General features: G+C 61.1%; 1 protein-coding gene across 1 annotated transcript; it reads right to left on the bottom strand.

Annotated features, from left to right (window-relative positions):
• Positions 1–316: 316 nt before the first annotated feature.
• Positions 317–6,773, bottom strand: NPTX1 (neuronal pentraxin 1). Its single transcript, XM_007462340.1, has 5 exons — positions 6,202–6,773; positions 5,702–5,909; positions 3,334–3,578; positions 1,946–2,125; positions 317–1,159 (listed from the first exon to the last, which is right to left on the bottom strand). The coding sequence occupies exons 1-5, from the start codon at positions 6,643–6,645 to the stop codon at positions 938–940; spliced, it is 1,299 nt and encodes a 432-aa protein (XP_007462402.1). The 5' UTR covers positions 6,646–6,773; the 3' UTR covers positions 317–937.
• Between the last annotated feature and the right edge of the window lie 6,185 nt (positions 6,774–12,958).

Here is a 12,958-nt window from a genome sequence, read left to right as displayed (position 1 = left end):
CTAACTGGCAGCTGAAGGGGAGTCTGAGGACGTGGGAAGGCTGAGGGCCACAGACGGTATCCTGGGCCAGAGCTGGCCGAGCTGGGTATGCAGGCTGGCCTCCCAGGCCCAGGGCTGCCCTCAGATGCCAACAGCAGGATGCTGGCCAGGCACTGGGGGTTGGGGGAGGGACTGCCCGGATCCTGAGGCTGGTCCCACCTCCTCTGCCCCCCGCCCAGCATGTGGTGCCATCACAGGACACTGTCTGCCTTCAACCCTTCAGAGAGAATTCCTTCTATGACAAAATACAAATTCTCCATGGAGAGGCCCCCGGCCTTTAACAGACTGCTAAAAGGTATTTATTTTATCAATATAGAGATATGTCGCTCTGAAAAACGTTTACAAACAAAGACAAATGCGTTGCAGAAGAAGGTGCGCCAGCCCCAAGGCCCACGGCGGACACCAAAGCTGGCAATGCAGATGGTAGACCAGCCGTGAGATTTCCCAAAGCCACAGAGAAAGAAGAAATGAAATACCTCATTTTAAAAGAGAAGGCCTCCCCAGAGAGACAGACCCTTGTAGACACACAAACACACACACACACACACACACACACACACACACACTCTCACACACAGGTCCTCTCACCTACGTGTGCATTTTTCAAAATGTTGCAGCTGCCAGCTTTACTGGTGAACAGGGCATGCCTGAGAAACAGTGCGGGCTCCTAGAGAGAAGTGGGGACACCTCGGGGACAGATGGGAGCCGGGCCTGCTTCACGTGCACGAGGACGAAACCAGGCTGTGTGCGTGTGCGCATGTGCGAGGGCGATGGCCTTGAGTCATTCCTGGGGGAAAGGGAGAGAAGAAGAGACGACGGATCATCACCACACAAGCAGGGGGGAAGCGGGAGGGGGCTGGGGACCTGGGGACCAGGAGGCTCAGCCCGGCCCTGGGCCTCAGTTGATCTGGCGACAGGCTTCGAATGTCCACTTGGTGGCTCCGCCGTAGATCTCGATGTGGGACTCAGCCCAGGCAATGACGTTGCCGGAAAGGGCCTTGGTGCTGCAGGTGGCCAGGTTGTACACCTCCCCCGGGGTCAGCTTGCGGTCCCAGATGTTGAAATGGGCCAGCTCGCCCACGAACGCTTGGGTGGCATCAAACCCGCCACCCAGAGTGTCCTTCAGAGAAAAGCAGAGGATGAGGGTGGAGGGGGTCATAGCAGTGGGGGCCTATCAGGAGGGCATCCCTAGGGGGAAAGGCTCTCACGTCTACCTCTGGTCCATTTGTCTCCCTGTGTCTGGTCTTCAGCTATCCATCAGTCCCTCCCCTGTGGGGAGCTCAGGAAAAGGAGTGATGCTGGCCTCCTCTGCCCTGGATGCAGAGCTTCTCCTGGGGGCACCTGAGAGCTGCCCAGTGAGGGAGGGTGTCAGCCAGGTCCATGGACAACTGTGGGAGCAGTGCCTGGGGGGCCTCCCCTACACTCCCTGCCTCTAGTCAAGAAACTCAGATGTCGCTCTTTAACAGCAATAGCTGCCCAATGAGAATGGCAGCTCTGGGGCTCTCCTGCCTGCCTTTCCCTCCTGGGTGCCCAATGGGAGACAAACCACTTCCAGGAAATAAATTATGCATCACTAAATGCACATTTGGTCTTCCTGTGCCAAAGAGCATTGCTGCAGTTGTTGAGAAAGTTGTGGAGAGCCTTGAGACCAGAGCCCACTCCTGCTTGCCTTTCCTGAAAGTGCCCACTCAGAGCAGGGGCTTTGCTCAAACTGCTGTATCACTTGCTTCCCTCAGCTACTTCTAGGGGAAACCACTTGCCTCTCCAGCTCCCTGCCACTTTGCTCCCTGCTGCCTCTCTGTCCTCTCTCCCAACACCCTCATTCTCCTTTCTCCTGCCTGGTCTCTGGTTCTGGGGCTCCTCCCCCTGCAGCTGCCCCCGCTTTCCCTGCCCCCATGGCCTGTACCTGCTCCTGGCCCAGCACCAGCACGCCCTGTGGCTTGATGGGGTGATAGGGCGCCAAGTTCTCGCCGTTGCCTCCCTGGGTGCCATCCTGGTAGGCTTCCCAGACCCCGTCCCGGGTGGTCCAGGTGATGCAGATGTGGTGCCACTTGCCATCATTGATTACAAAGGGCAGCTTAGCCACCTGGGAAGGAGAACAACATACAGAACATTACGGGAACAGGGGTACAATCAGAATCAATTATCATCACTAGTTAGTAGTTCAACCGATATTCATAGGCATTTACAATAAATATCAAGAGCTGTTACTGAGTTCTTGCAGCACCTGCCCCTCTGGACTGCCAGGCCCATCCATTGATGGAGCACAAAATCACAAAGGAAGTGGCAAGATTTGTCAAGCGGGCTCCTAAGATCGATCTGCATATGCATGCAATCTCCTCCCTCTTGGCTAGTCTATGAAACAGGCCCTCTGATGGAGGAGGGCCACCCGGGGGCTGAGTTCACTGCTGCTTTCTGAGCCTCTCCTCTCTTCCAACACTCCATCTCTAATTGCCAGATCTCTGGGTCTACAACCCGCCCAGCCTTTTTGCAGAGACTCTGAAAGATGCCAGGGGAGATGGCACCATGCCTTTTAATGCTCAGACCAGCCTCTCACCTGGAATTTCACTCACGCTCTTAACATTTCAGGCAGGGAGGCTGCCTCAGCCAACGAAAGAACCCTCACACCCTTTTAACTTGGGGGAAATGGGGCCCCAGAAAGGCACAGCCCTTTCTAGGCAAGGCATCAAGAGCGAGGGCTTGGAATCTAATTCCCAGCCTAGGTTTTAGACGTTTACTACCAAAGCTGGCATAGAGATGAGGGAGTTTGGGAGTTGGCAGCTATTCCCACAGCTAACGGAGGGCCAAGATGGAGACGGGTTCCCTGGAGGGAAAGTTTGCCCTCTCCCAAGGACTCACCCAGATCTGGCCTCCTCCCAGGGGTAGGGGGCTAAGCAGGATTGATTTGGACTCTCTAGGAGCATCTTTACCACCCCCCCAGCATCTATGGCCTCCCAAATATGGGGGAGCAAAGTCAGCTCCAAGGCCAGCTGGGGGAGGAGGAGTCTGTCAGATGGATTGTCCCCCTGGATTATCCTCCTCCACCGCCAGCCAGGAGGCCTCTGTCTGGGAGGCCTGTTCATGGAGCACGGCAAGGGCACCCCTACCCACTTCTCCCAGGCCTCACCCTGCACTTCCCTCAGCCCTGCCTGGCAGGCTCTCCTCTTGGGGCCACAGTAGCATCTGAGGCTGTGTATCTCATGCTACCGAGACCTGTCCCAGCAGCTGGCACAGACTGGGGCCCTGGGGGCCTCGCTCTGCTGCTCTGCAAGTCCAGAGGGGTGGGGACTCTACCTTGTCGTTGATGAGGATCTCCATGGGGTTGTTGCCCCACTCAATGAGGACCAGCTCATTGGCCTGGCCGGGCACGGCATAGGAGAAGGGCGTGCCCAGCCCTGGCGCTGCGCTGGACTTGAGCCACATGCACACCGTGAAGGCGTACATCTCCGGCAGGCTCTTCTTCACCTTGGCATACATGTAGTTGGTCCGCAGGGGGAATGTGAGCTGGAACTTGTCTCCAGGGCGCGTGTCCTTCTGACCTGGGGAGGACGGGACACAGTCCAGATACCTGCACCTTGACGAAGTGCCTGTCCCTGACTAAAGCAGGCTTGCCAGTGCCCCTGCCCCCAACCAGGCTTGGTGATGCAGACCAAGCAGACTCCTCTCTGTCCTGTAGATGCTGAAAAGGAGGCTCGGAGAGGTCAAGTACTTTGCCCCAGGGCACAGGGCCAGGACAAAAGAGCTGACCCAAGGTCTCTGCTCCGGTCTGGCTCCCATAAGGTGGCTCCCACACGGTGACCCCTGTGGAGAGGCTGGGATGCGGGTGTGGGGAGCCGCCCGCACACGCTGGGCTCTGAGCATCTATCTGCACCTGGGCTGGGCAGTGGGCATGGGTAGGGAGTGGTTCAGTGCACACCCTGTAAAGCAACGCCCGAAGGTGTCACCACAGAGCAAGGAGGTCTCCTCCTTGCCAGTAAAGAGGCTATTAGCTCCCGTCTGAGCAGCCCCTCCAGGAGCCCAAACTGATTCCAGGATGCTGACTGCTGACGGTGCAGGCCCCCCGGTGCCCATCACACTTCCCGTGAGGCCAGGACACACTGCAGCCCCTGGTCACTCATCTGACCCAGCCGATTTGCCCCGAGGACTCAGGCTGTTTCCAGAATCCCATCCGTCCCACAGGAGGGAGAGTTGTACCCCCCGAGGCTCTTCTAGCAACTCTGTCTGGGCCCCTGCAGAGAGGGCAGGACAGCAGGGAGCCGGGAAGTGGCCCTAAAGCCAGGTTCCCCTAAGGTGACTGCTCTGAGGATGATGCCAGTCATTCTCAGGGCGAGCTTCCTGTGCGTTTCCTGAAAAATCAGGCTCCTGGTCCCATACCCTCCCTTTATACGTGGCCACCAGCTCCCCGCCTGCTGGCAATGTCTCCAGGGAATGCTTTTCTGCCCTCTCCCAACCTACACACACACTGTGGCTGTGGCCCTGGGCATGGTGTGACTGATTCCAGGCAAAACATTCCAATCCAGCAGTGGGCATGGGCACCAGGCCCAGAGCCAGGAACACACACCCACCAGCTCCAGGGTGTACACTGGGTGCTGCCAGGGAGCCCAGCACTAAACCGGCCCTCCAGGCCAAGAATTATTTCTAGAAGGCATCCTGCTGGGCCAGCAACCCCACGCCCTTCCTCTAAGCCAGGTGTCAGGGAACAGAGCAGGGCTGGCCCTCAGTGTTCCCCTTCCATTTCAGGCTGGCAGCCCCCTGCCCTTGGAGCACATCTGGTCCCTGGTCTCTCCAGGGGGTGTTCTTCATTTCCCCAGTCTCCCCTTTCTCCCCCACTCCTCCCTTCCCCGATCTGTTTTTCAGTTACATAACGTGCCTTAAGATGGCACTGTTTAAATCCATCCAGCACACTTTGCAGTCTGAGAAGGGTCACGTGGCCCTGCTTCGAGCCCCGAGTCTCACCCCCCCCACACACTTTTACAACCTTGTTTGATTTCTGCGACTTCAAGGCTGAGCCTCCCGAGCTCATCCGTGGGCCTCGGGTGAGATTGGGGCTGGCTGGAGTTGGTGACTTGGAAACCGCGGGGCTGCACGCAAGATGCCTGGGCTTGGGTCACTCAGAAGAGAAAACCTCAGGGGTGTGCTCAGGGTGGAGGGAAGGACCCGGAAATCCCCAGAGGATACCAGGGGCACCAAGGAGCTGGGAGGAAACCTGCTCGGGGCCCAAATGTGCCATGGACCATGAGGACCCAGCCCCAGCCCATGCCCTGCTCTCTGCTGTGGATGGGGACTGGCTAGAGCCAGGTTTTCCTAGCCAGGGAGGACCTGAGCCAGCCAAAGCTATAGTGCAAAGTTGCTGAAGATTAAACAAATCAGACTTGGAAAAATCCTGTGAGTGTGTGAGTGTGGCGGGGGAGGGGGGAGGGAACCCCAGGCAATCCCTTCCTCACTCTGCTTCCTGAGATGTCCCAAGCCCAGGGCACCCCAGTCCTGCCAGGAACACCAACTGGAGAACCTGGGGCAGGGATGGGGCTGGAGGGGTGGAGGAGCTGAGGGCTTTTACACTCCCAGCCTGAGCTATGCAGGAAGCCAGGACCAGAGGCAGGGTCCCACTGGTCCAGGGAGCTGAGACAGGATGCATGACCCCCCAGCCCCCCATGACCATTACCTTTCTCGAGCTCGCTGATCCGCTGGTGCAGGGAAGTCAGGGCACTCTCGATCTTGACTCTTTCCTCGGTGTCATTTCTGGGGCCCCCCTTGCCCTCCTCCAGAGTGTTCACCCGAGACAGCACCTGCCTCTCCAGGTCATCTATCTTGCTCTGCAGCAGATCCTTGAGGCTGTTGGTCTGGCTGGAGGAATTGAGCCGGCTGTACTGCTGCGAGGGTGCAAGGGCGGGAGGGGGGGGGGGAAACCATATCGTTACGCGTGGAGCAGGGGCCATGCCGGGAGGCCGGTGGCGCGGTCCCCTCAGGGCGACTGCGGGGGCAGTCTGGCGGGGAGCTCGGGCGAGTGGCCGTCCGCGGGGCCCCGCACGCTTGGGGAGGGCCCAGCCAGGCATCGGCACCCGGCCGAGGCCGGGGTTGGGGGTGTCGGGCCGGGTCGGGAATGGAGGTGGGGGAGGGCAGAGGGGCGCGCGAGCCAGAGGGGAAACAGCGGCGCGCGCGGACCTCGAGGTTCTCCAGGCGGGTTTTGAGCGACTGCAAAGTTTGCCCGAGTTGGCTGAGCGTCTCGGCGGCCGGCGTCCGAGACAGGTCGCCCATGGTGTTCTTGCCCGAGCCGGGCTGCTTGCGGCCGCCGCCCGTCCGCGCCTCGCCGGCGCTCGCGTCCAGCGTGCTCTGGCTCTCGCAGCGGCCCAGCTTGGTGGTTAGCTCGCGGATGGTCTCCTTCTGGCTCAGGATGGTCTCCTTCTGCTGCAGCACGGTCTCGCGGAGCTGCAGCACGTTGCTCCGGAGCTCCTCGGCGCCGCCGGCGGCCACGGACGCGGCGCACATGTCGGCGTCCACCGGCACCGAGGTGCAGATGAAGCGCGTCGGCCCAAAATCCTGGGCCCCGCTGCCCAGGAGGCAGAGGGCGAGCAGCACACAGGTGCGCGCGGCGCGGCCGGCCAGCATGGCTGCGGGCGCTGGGACCCGGCGCTCTGGGCCGGGCTCGGCTCGGCTGGAGCTCCGCGGGCGGCCAGCGCTCTGGGCGCCGCGCTGCTCACTGTTCCGCCGCGCACTCCGCACCGCCGCGCTGTCCGGCCCCCACTGCCGCCTGCGCTGCGGAGCCCGCGCCTTTTATGCCACCGCGGGAGGGGCCTCGCGCTGCCGACGTCAGCGGGGGAGGAATCCCGCTTTAATTGTCTGCGGCCCGGGCCCGCTGCTCGGCTGGGGTCGTAGGGGTGCGTAGTGGGGGAGACTTCCCCCACCCCCCGGCGCCGCCGCGGCCTTCGCACCAACCTCTACCGGCCCGTCCCTGACCCCAGCCGAGAACGGAAGGGATGGGGTGGGGAGAGGAGGGTGGGCCGGGCCGCGGCCTCGGACTCCTGGATGGGCCACCTGCATGGTGTCCCCAAATCTCCGACGGGGCTCGGGGCGTGTGGGAGGCCACGGAGGACCCGGGAGACAGAATTCGGCTCAACCCGCTCGGCTGCACTGAACACCCGCGGGGCCCGGACCCGGTCCCCAAGGACTCAAGTCGTCCACACCTGCGTGCCGGGTGGGGAGCGCCGGGAGCAGAGCCTCGCTACGTCGCTAAATCCCGAGAGGGGGTCGCGGGACCGCTCCAAGTTTCTTAGATGTCCGTATGCGGTTAAAAAGATGCTATACACATCAGGTCTGGGGGCTTCCCACGCCCTCGTTCTTGGCTCTCCTGTGCCCTCCCCCACCCCCCAGCTCCGAGCTTTGGGGACTGGCAACGTCTCCTGGGATTGACAGCCCCCCCCTCGTGCCGGCGGGGCAGGCGGGCACTTTCGGAGGCGTCCCTTGCGGATTAAGCCTTTCCTGCCAGCCGAGCGGGCCCGATTCCGGGCAGACGGCGCCGCTGGAGCTGGACGGTCCCTCCAGCCCCGGGGGAGGAGCCACGCTTCCGAGGGGACCCTGCAGGCGGACCGTTTCGCGTTCTCCGAGCGCCTTCCCATCGCGGAGATGTGAGGGCACGTGTGTGTCCGTGTGCCAGCTGCGGTGCGTTCGTGTGTCCATGTCTGTGTGTGTTCGCGTGTGTGTTGGGCTTTCTGGACCCCATGCACCCCAGCTGTGCCCACTTCTCTGCCGCTGGGGAGGGGTCCGGGACTTTGGGAGGGGGGCGTCGCACCTGCGAAGCTCCAAACGATGGTAGGTTACTCATAGTCACCCCACTCACCCGCCCACACACTCGAGCCATTTTTCTGGGCAGCGGCGCCGCGGGGCTCGGCTCTCAGATTTCCGTCCAGTTTTCAGTGCCCGGTTCGGGACTCCCGACTAGGGCCTGAGACCCTGGCCAGTCCCTGGCGGTCAGAGCCAAAGGCGCTTCGGAAGCTCCCACTGTGCAGAGGAGGGCAGTGAGGTACCAAGACATCGGGGTCCGGCTCGATGCGACAGGTCGAGCCATAGCTACAGTCGCAGTCGGGGCCGCCCGGCGGACATCCCCGCCCCAGGCCCCGAGCCCTTCATTCCGCCTCCTCTGTGCTCTGCGATGCCCCCGCCGTTGGCAAGTGCGCGGGTCCCTGCCCGGAGGGACCCACAGGCAGCTCCTGGGTGCGGAGCTGACTTCCGCCCCGCGGGTGGGAGATGAAGCCAGCTCTACTGAGACCTTTTTGATAAGCCACGATCTCCTCCCTCTCCGCAGCCTCCTCCCACCCCCTGCCCCCCGGGCTACCCGCGGCCAGAGTCTTTCAGCGGCGCCAGAGGGACCCCGCGACCCGCAAGCGGCTGTCCTGGGCTTGGCGCGCCTCGGTCCTGGGCTGTGCTGGCTTTCCGGCCCCAGCGGCAGCGCTCGCCCACCACTGAGCCCTGAGACCTGCCGCAGCTCACAGCCCGGCCCTAGGCCGCGGGAGGGGGCCGGCCACGAGGGTCCCACGCGTGTCTGCGACCGGAGCACCCCAGGCCAGCAAGCGACTCGGGAGGAATTACCCGCGCTAGGGGCACCACGGCTTCTGCCCCAACTCCCATCCTAAGACCGGATGGAGCCACCCCCCCACACCCCGTCACCCCCGGGTCAGCGTCCCCCCAGCGCCGCGCGCTCCCCCGGGCCAGGGCTGCGTGTGGCCGGAGGCCGATTTCCGTGGGGCCCTGAGGGCACAAAGGGATGGCGCTCGGCAGAGATCGCGCGTGGGCGCGGGAGAGGAGCCCAGCTGGGCCGGGAGGAAGGTGTGGACAGAGCGGGAACCCTGGGCTGGGCCTTGCGTCCTGAGCCCCAGGAGCGGCAGGGGCTTGCCTGAGTAAGGCAGGGACCTGGGCTTTTACCTCCAGAGGAGATCTCAGCGGTTGGCACTCGGCACTTGGGCACTGAGGGCCAGATCCCGACCCTTCCCATCGCCCCACACACACACACACACACACACACACACACACACACACACACACACACACACAAGATGGAGTAGACTGAGTCTGAAGGGGAGGAGGGGCCCTGGGGCAACGTCCAGGGGCAGTGGGATCTCTGGGAGGGAAGTATGCAACCCTGAGGGGAGGACACTGCGGTCAAGGACCCAGGAGCCCTTGGTCCCAAGGGCGACCTCTGTGGAGCTCTCTGTCTGCCAGAAGGCAGTATGTGGGACACCTGCGCAGAAATGCTGTGCTGTGCTGAGGGGCTGGTAGGGGCACACTGTGGCAGCCCTCTGCCTTCTTTAAATCTTTTAAACTCTGTACCCAAGACCCTGGGCGGGAGAGATTCAATCTGGGTAGTGTTTGCAGCTTCCTCTCCCTCCCCGGAGTTCAGGAGGGATCTGGAGGTTGGGGACTAGAAAGTCAAGGGCTGCCTTTGCCCAAAACCCTCAGGGGAAGAACAAGTTGCCCGGCCACCTGGTCTGAAGGTCTCACATGTGTGCACCTGCTCTCCCGACCTGAACCGTGCACACCAGAACTGCAGCAGGGATGGGCGGGGGTGGGCGGGAGGAAGTGCTGTATACACACTTGCAGTGGAGTTGGGAAAAGATGTGGCAGGATCACACAAGTATATGGTTTTCCCACCTCGTGGATGCAATAGATGCGAAGAACCTAAAAAGCATAGATAATAGTAAAATGTAGTAGAAAACATTAGAAAGTGATGAGTTCTATGTATTACCTTCATTCTTAATGTAATTTATGTAATTGTAAGTTTGTATAATTTAAATTTTAATGATGGCTGTGTTTAACAATCAGCTTGCAAATTCCTGAAAATGTAGCAATCAGCTGGAGCCAGCCAGCTGGGCACATCACTGGTGGAAGAGGATGGAGAGGCCTTCAGAGGTTAAATTGGGGGGGGGGGGCAGGTACCTCGATGTAAGGAAAGCAAAGGGAGCTGGTGGAGAAGTGTGGCCGGAGGCTCCCCAGCTGTGGCCAGCGTAGTAAAGGCAGGCAGGCATAGGAAGGCTAAACAGGTGGGTCGGGCACTATTCTGAGCACGTCAGTGCTGTTGAGGGTCTTTACCCAGTGGGTGGTGGGAGACCACCCAGGGAGGGTGCCCAAGCCTGGTGCTGTGCCCAGGACTCTCACCCATACTGTGGTGTCTCCTGGCCCTGTTCTCTTCAAGGGCCAAGGCCATGGGCTGGCCTAGGAAGGAAAGAGCTACCCTCATGGCAGGCAATAGGGGGGCGCTGGGTGGGTGCTGGGAGGGCACAAGGAGGACCTGGGAGGACCTGGGAGGGCACTGGGAAGAGCTGGGAGGACAATGGACCCAGGCCAGGGCCCACCCACCACTTGACTCTGAGCCCATCTAGCATGAGGGTCCACCCTGCCTTTTGAAATAGCTCTCCCCGCAGCGGGGAGGCTAGGGAGTGGAGGGGGAGGCTGGGGAGTGGAGGGGGAGGCTGGGGAGTGGAGGGGGAGGGCCAGGCAAGGCCCCGGGACCCCATCTGGGAAGAGAAGAAGGCAGGAGTCCTCACTGATCTGGCTCTGGACACGGGTGGGCTCCTCAGACAAGAGTCAGGCCCATGTCACTGCTAAGGACATGTCGTGGACCCCGCTGGGTGAGCTGGCGTCTCACCTGGGATGGGAGGACGCTACGGTAATGTAAGTAGCTGCTGTTTTTTTTTTTGTTTGTTTGTTTGTTTTTTGCGGTCCGCGGGCCTCTCACTGTTGTGGCCTCTCCCGTTGCTGAGCACAGGCTCCGGACGCGCAGACCCAGCGGCCATGGCTCACGGGCCCAGTCGCTCCGCGGCATGTGGGATCTTCCCGGACCGGGGCACGAACCCGTGTCCCCTGCATCGGCAGGCGGACTCTCAACCACTGCACCACCAGGGAAGCCCGTGGCTGCTGTTTTAAATGTGCGGGGACACGTCTGCCATGCTCCTGAGTTGATTTTTGCTTTTGTTTCTGTTTTTGGTTTGTTTCTGTTTGCAGCAGCCCCACAGTGCTGGTTATGATCTGTTTCTCAGTCTGGGTGCTGCTTTCGTAGGGGTGTTCACTTTGTGTCCAGGAGGATGACTTATGCATCACTCTATGTGTGGTTATTTGAGGGGGACAGCACCCACAGGTTGTCCCTGGAGCAGAGGAGACAGGCTTCTGGCTGCTACCAGGTGAGAGTCGGCAGGTACCTCTGGCAGCCAAGCCCTCACAACAGAGCCAGGCCATGCGACTCCCATGTGAGAAGCTCCTGGGCCCAAGGGATTGGGGATGGGGCCACTCTGACAGCAGCAAGACCCATGGGGCCTCTGACCCCTGGCCTGGAGTAGCATTCCTGACAGGCCCCATCCACCCACTCTGGTGTGACGGGGACACATCCCCGCTGCCCAGCTCTGCTGGGGGAGGGACCACACCAGAACCGTCCCCTCTGCCCTCTCCTCAGACACCCCTGCGGTAATAGCCTTATCTTACAAACAAGGAATTGTCCTTTTCAAAGCCCTCTGTCCATGTTCATTCACTTGCCTCCCTAAGGCATGGCTGGGCTATTGTCCTTACTTGGCAGATAAGGAAACCAAGGGAAGTCCAGGGTCTCCCACACGTGCAGTGAAGACAAAGCTGAGGGGCAAGCCCTGGCCTTCACACACCCACCCAGCTTTCTCCCTGCGCGGCACAGTCCCCCTCTCCCCGCCCACCCCACTACTCCCCTCCTCAACCCCGAACCCGCAAAGGAAAGAGCTCTCAGACTGGCAGGACTGAGTGGCAGAGAGGAGTCCCAAGAAGGGACAGTGGCCCATCCTGCTCACACCTGGTGGTGGAGGCAGATCAGGCCAGGTCCGCAGACCCCGGGCTGAGGAGCTGCTCACCTGCTACCCTTGGAGGAGAAGCCACCCTGCTTCACCACAGGGTGTTCAAGTTCATGCCCATTGTGTGAATACGAATATCCCTGCGGCAGCCACGTGGGGACTAACCAGTCGTGGGCCGTGGTCATTAGAATTGGACAGTGGGGTCCCCCCACCCCGGGCCTCCAGACTCCCTGCGCCCAGGGGCATTTTCCACCCTGAGGGCCCCCTTCCTCTGAGCCAGCCTGGGCAGCCGTCAGCCCAGTCTGGCTGGAACTAGAGCCCTGGGTGGCCTGCCCTCCTCTGGACCAAGCCCAATGCTGGGATCAGGTGGGGAACAGGTGCTTTTGAACTTGATGACTTGCTTACCCCAGTAAACAGGAGTTTACAGGCATAAACTTTCCATCCTGTCTCGGTGAAAGCTCACTTTTCTCCAAGCAGGGGTTTCTGGCCCCAGGCAGAACCGTGGGCACTTAGTACAGTGTAAATAGTCATCAAGTGTGCTCTCAGTTCAGCAAATATTTCCAGAGCATCTACTGAGGGGCAGACCCGGTGCCGGGGCCGGGGCTGAACACAACAGTCTCTCCATCCTGAGGGTGCTCAGCCTGGTGGGCAGATGGGATACCATGCACCTCCAGGGCAGGATGGCACGTGAGTGCCCCAGGCCAGGGCAGGTGGGTGGGTTGGGGTTGAGCAGTCAGGGGGATTTCCTGAGGAGGTGATACCAGAGCACGGTCTTGAGGAGCGAATGGGGAGGGAGGTGGCTGGCACGAGCAATGCCGGGTGAGGGATGAGGGGTGTGAGTGGCGGGCGGGGACGTCTTCCATCTTCGCAGTGTAAACTGCAGAGCTGGCTGGGAAGAGGCGTGGGTGAGGGCTGGCAAGTGTGTAGGAGCCACAGTTCCGTCCTGTCCATTTCATCCTGTCTGCAAGGAGGCACAGCTGTGGTGCCGAGTGTATGTAGGAGGTTCTGCCTGGGAACCTGCCTGGGAGGGCAGACTCGAGGGGGACACTGGCTGAGAGGCTGCTGCTGGGTGATGAGGGGTGGGAAGGAGTTTGTGGCAGGAGCCAGGGAAAGAGAGACGG

Source organism: Lipotes vexillifer, unplaced genomic scaffold, assembly GCF_000442215.2.
Source record: "Lipotes vexillifer unplaced genomic scaffold, Lipotes_vexillifer_v1.1 scaffold1691, whole genome shotgun sequence".
NCBI classification, from domain to species: domain Eukaryota; kingdom Metazoa; phylum Chordata; class Mammalia; order Artiodactyla; family Lipotidae; genus Lipotes; species Lipotes vexillifer.
Note: the sequence above shows the minus strand (reverse complement) of the source record. Positions and strands in the feature narration are given on the sequence as shown.

What these genes read in the sequence shown, in the direction of transcription:
- NPTX1 (XM_007462340.1), bottom strand. Translation starts at nt 6,645, where the DNA reads ATGCTGGCCGGCCGCGCCGCGCGCACCTGTGTGCTGCTCGCCCTCTGC. An exon ending in AGATCCTCATCAACGACAAG is followed by an intron (nt 2,126 to 3,333) that starts GTAGAGTCCCCA and finishes TCTCCTTCCCAG; the next exon opens with GTGGCTAAGCTGCCCTTTGT. An exon ending in TGGTGCTGGGCCAGGAGCAG is followed by an intron (nt 1,160 to 1,945) that starts GTACAGGCCATG and finishes TTTTCTCTGAAG; the next exon opens with GACACTCTGGGTGGCGGGTT.